Raw genomic sequence first — 2,685 nt, forward strand, 5'->3', positions numbered from 1 at the left:
AAAAATGATTTAAGTTTATTTAAATAAAAGACAAAATTGTTTACAAACTTAATATTTTAAAACAGAACAATAAATTTTATCATAAATTAATCACTTAAATATTAAATATTATCATTATATTGATAAAGTGAGATAATTATTGTTTGAAAAATTTTAATTAGTGTACCTAATCTAAGTGGTCTTAATGTACCTAATAATGGTATTCAATAATACAGTTAATTCTTTGAAAGTTATTATTATATCATAATATAGAAGATATCAGTCATTAAATCAACAATAAAAATATTGTTTAATACTTGTATTATAAATTAGTCAAATATTATTTAGCATTGAAAAATAATAATTATTAAATATTATATTAATAAAACATTAAGATATAAAAATTCATTTTATATAATTTTTAAATATTCAAAAATATGAAGCATTTTATGGCTGCTAAAAATAGACGAAAAATAAATTTTATGTCATATATTTGTCATGTAACTACATGAATGTGGGAAAAAATTAATGTTTGATACTCTATATTATACAGAGTAATTAAATTAGTATACAATAAAATAAGTTATAAATACAAATTATTTTATTTTATATTATAGTATAATTTGTACAATAAATGTTTTGTGTAAGTCAATAGTTTTAAAATATAAACCTAAATAAATAAATAAATGGATTATTATATTTACAATACAAATCTTTAGTAACCGCTATTAATAATATCGGCGCACTTTTCGCCAATCATAATGGACAGGACATTGATGTTAGCATTAGGTAAGCGCGGCATAACTGATGCATCGCATACTCTCAATCCATCGACGCCTTTAACTTTGAGTTTGGGATCCAAAACAGTGTCTTTTCTGTGCGGATCTCCCATACGACACGTACCAACTGAATGATGCTCTTTGAAACCTATTTGAGTTATATAACACCTAAGATACTCGCACTGTTGAATGGTCGGTCCATACAAAGTAATGAAGCACAGGGAGGCACAGGTGTATGCATAAAGTTTATATACTCTGAAATGGCAGAGTTTTGTAGAAAGTTAATCAGGAATTTAAAAGCCTCTAACATATCTTCAAAGTCACGGTCATCGGCAAAATAATTTGGATCAATAGCAGGCAAAACATACGGGTCTTCAGACATAAGCCACACCCGACCAAAACTACGAGTTCGGCGAACAAATACCTCTGAACTTAAATGAGGTGCACCCAGTAATGGAAAATAATACTGTTCCCATTCATCTAACTGTTCTCGGCTATAGATTTCAATTAGTTCAGTTAGATTAGTTGAAAACTGTAAAAAGCGATGAGAGAGGACAACATTTGGCCACTCGGGTTCATTTGCATTGGATTTGGTATTAATATACGTGTAAACAACTGGTGATGAACCTAATGGACCCATATTTTTCTTAATCAATTGATACAACTTTTCAGTAGTTAACTCAGGAAAATCATTAAGAAATTGTTGCGGATCTTTAATTAAGCTATCAATGGACACCTGTACGTGATCTTGAAGATTATAACCGACAGGTAGAATCCACTATCGGTTTAATACCAAATTTTGTTAAATGACTTTTAGGTCCGATGCCGGACAACATTAACAAATGTGGTGAACCATATGACCCTTCAAAATAAAATTATTGATAATATTTAGTATAGAAATATACATAATTATAAACTATTAAAAAAGATTACTATGTATTTAAATTAACTCTAAATATACTATAAAATAGTGATTTTGTTAAATTAATAATAACATTTATTTCAAATAATGATGATAATGATAAATAAATCATCAGTGATGCTATTAATTACAATTACTGTATCTGATTAATAACATTGTACTTGATCATTTTTTTAATTAACTGTTGATTTAATAATTGGTCAGATAATTACTATTCACTGCAACGAGTTATACAAATTGTAATTTAAATTTTATTAATTTATTCATAAAATATAATTAACTTAACTAATTCAGACAAATACTTTAACATTATACAGTAATTGTTAACTGAAAGATTACTGTTAAAAATACTATAAAATGTTTGTCTGATTTAGTTGAGTTAACTATATTTTTGAATAAATTAATACAATTTAAATTATAATTTGTAAAACTCGTACAATGGTATTAATAAGATAATTGTAATTATTGTAATTAAAGTTTTACATACAGTATTCTCATAGATTTTATAGCAGTTTTTTGTCGCAATGTTATTTTTAATATTTTTTAACACATGTGTTATTTATCAATAATACAATAACTTAATAAATGATTAATTATAATATTTTCTATGACTTTTGTCATTTTTAAATCTGGATAATCAGATAATTATAATTAACGACATTATAGCCGCTGTTTAAGACTCAATCAAATATAAAAATAACATAATTAAAGAAATTGTATGCAATAACATACCCGCACTTAGTACGACCTCTTTGTTTTGTGCGAACTTTATATGTCTGACGTTTACCGTAAGCATCAGTGACATCAAACTGAACTCCAGTAGCCGTAGGTTTTCCGTGAACATCATCTATAGATATTTGAGTCACGCAGGAATCAGTTGAGATGTACAGGTTGTGGGGATTGGGGTTCGGATCCAAGTATGCATTGGCAGAGCTTTCACGCCATCCGTCTTCAATACTGAGCTGAACAAAGTTAGTTCCCAATTGTGTCGGACCATTGAGGTCG

At 27.3% G+C, this 2,685-nt stretch overlaps 1 protein-coding gene across 1 annotated transcript; it reads right to left on the bottom strand.

The window, feature by feature from the left end:
* Window positions 1-694: 694 nt before the first annotated feature.
* On the bottom strand, window positions 695-2,642 carry LOC128953834 (4-pyridoxate dehydrogenase-like; the record flags this gene model as incomplete). The annotated part of the gene is made up of 4 exons (XM_054299354.1): window positions 695-906; window positions 963-1,536; window positions 2,337-2,349; window positions 2,413-2,642. Coding segments are annotated over 4 exons (1,029 nt in total), but the record flags the coding sequence as incomplete, so codon positions are not given.
* Between the last annotated feature and the right edge of the window lie 43 nt (window positions 2,643-2,685).

The sequence above is a fragment of the Oppia nitens genome, unplaced genomic scaffold (assembly GCF_028296485.1).
Source record: "Oppia nitens isolate AA-2021 unplaced genomic scaffold, nextdenovo-longstitch-racon4-pilon3 scaffold23_pilon_pilon_pilon, whole genome shotgun sequence".
Classification (NCBI taxonomy): Eukaryota; Metazoa; Arthropoda; class Arachnida; order Sarcoptiformes; family Oppiidae; genus Oppia; species Oppia nitens.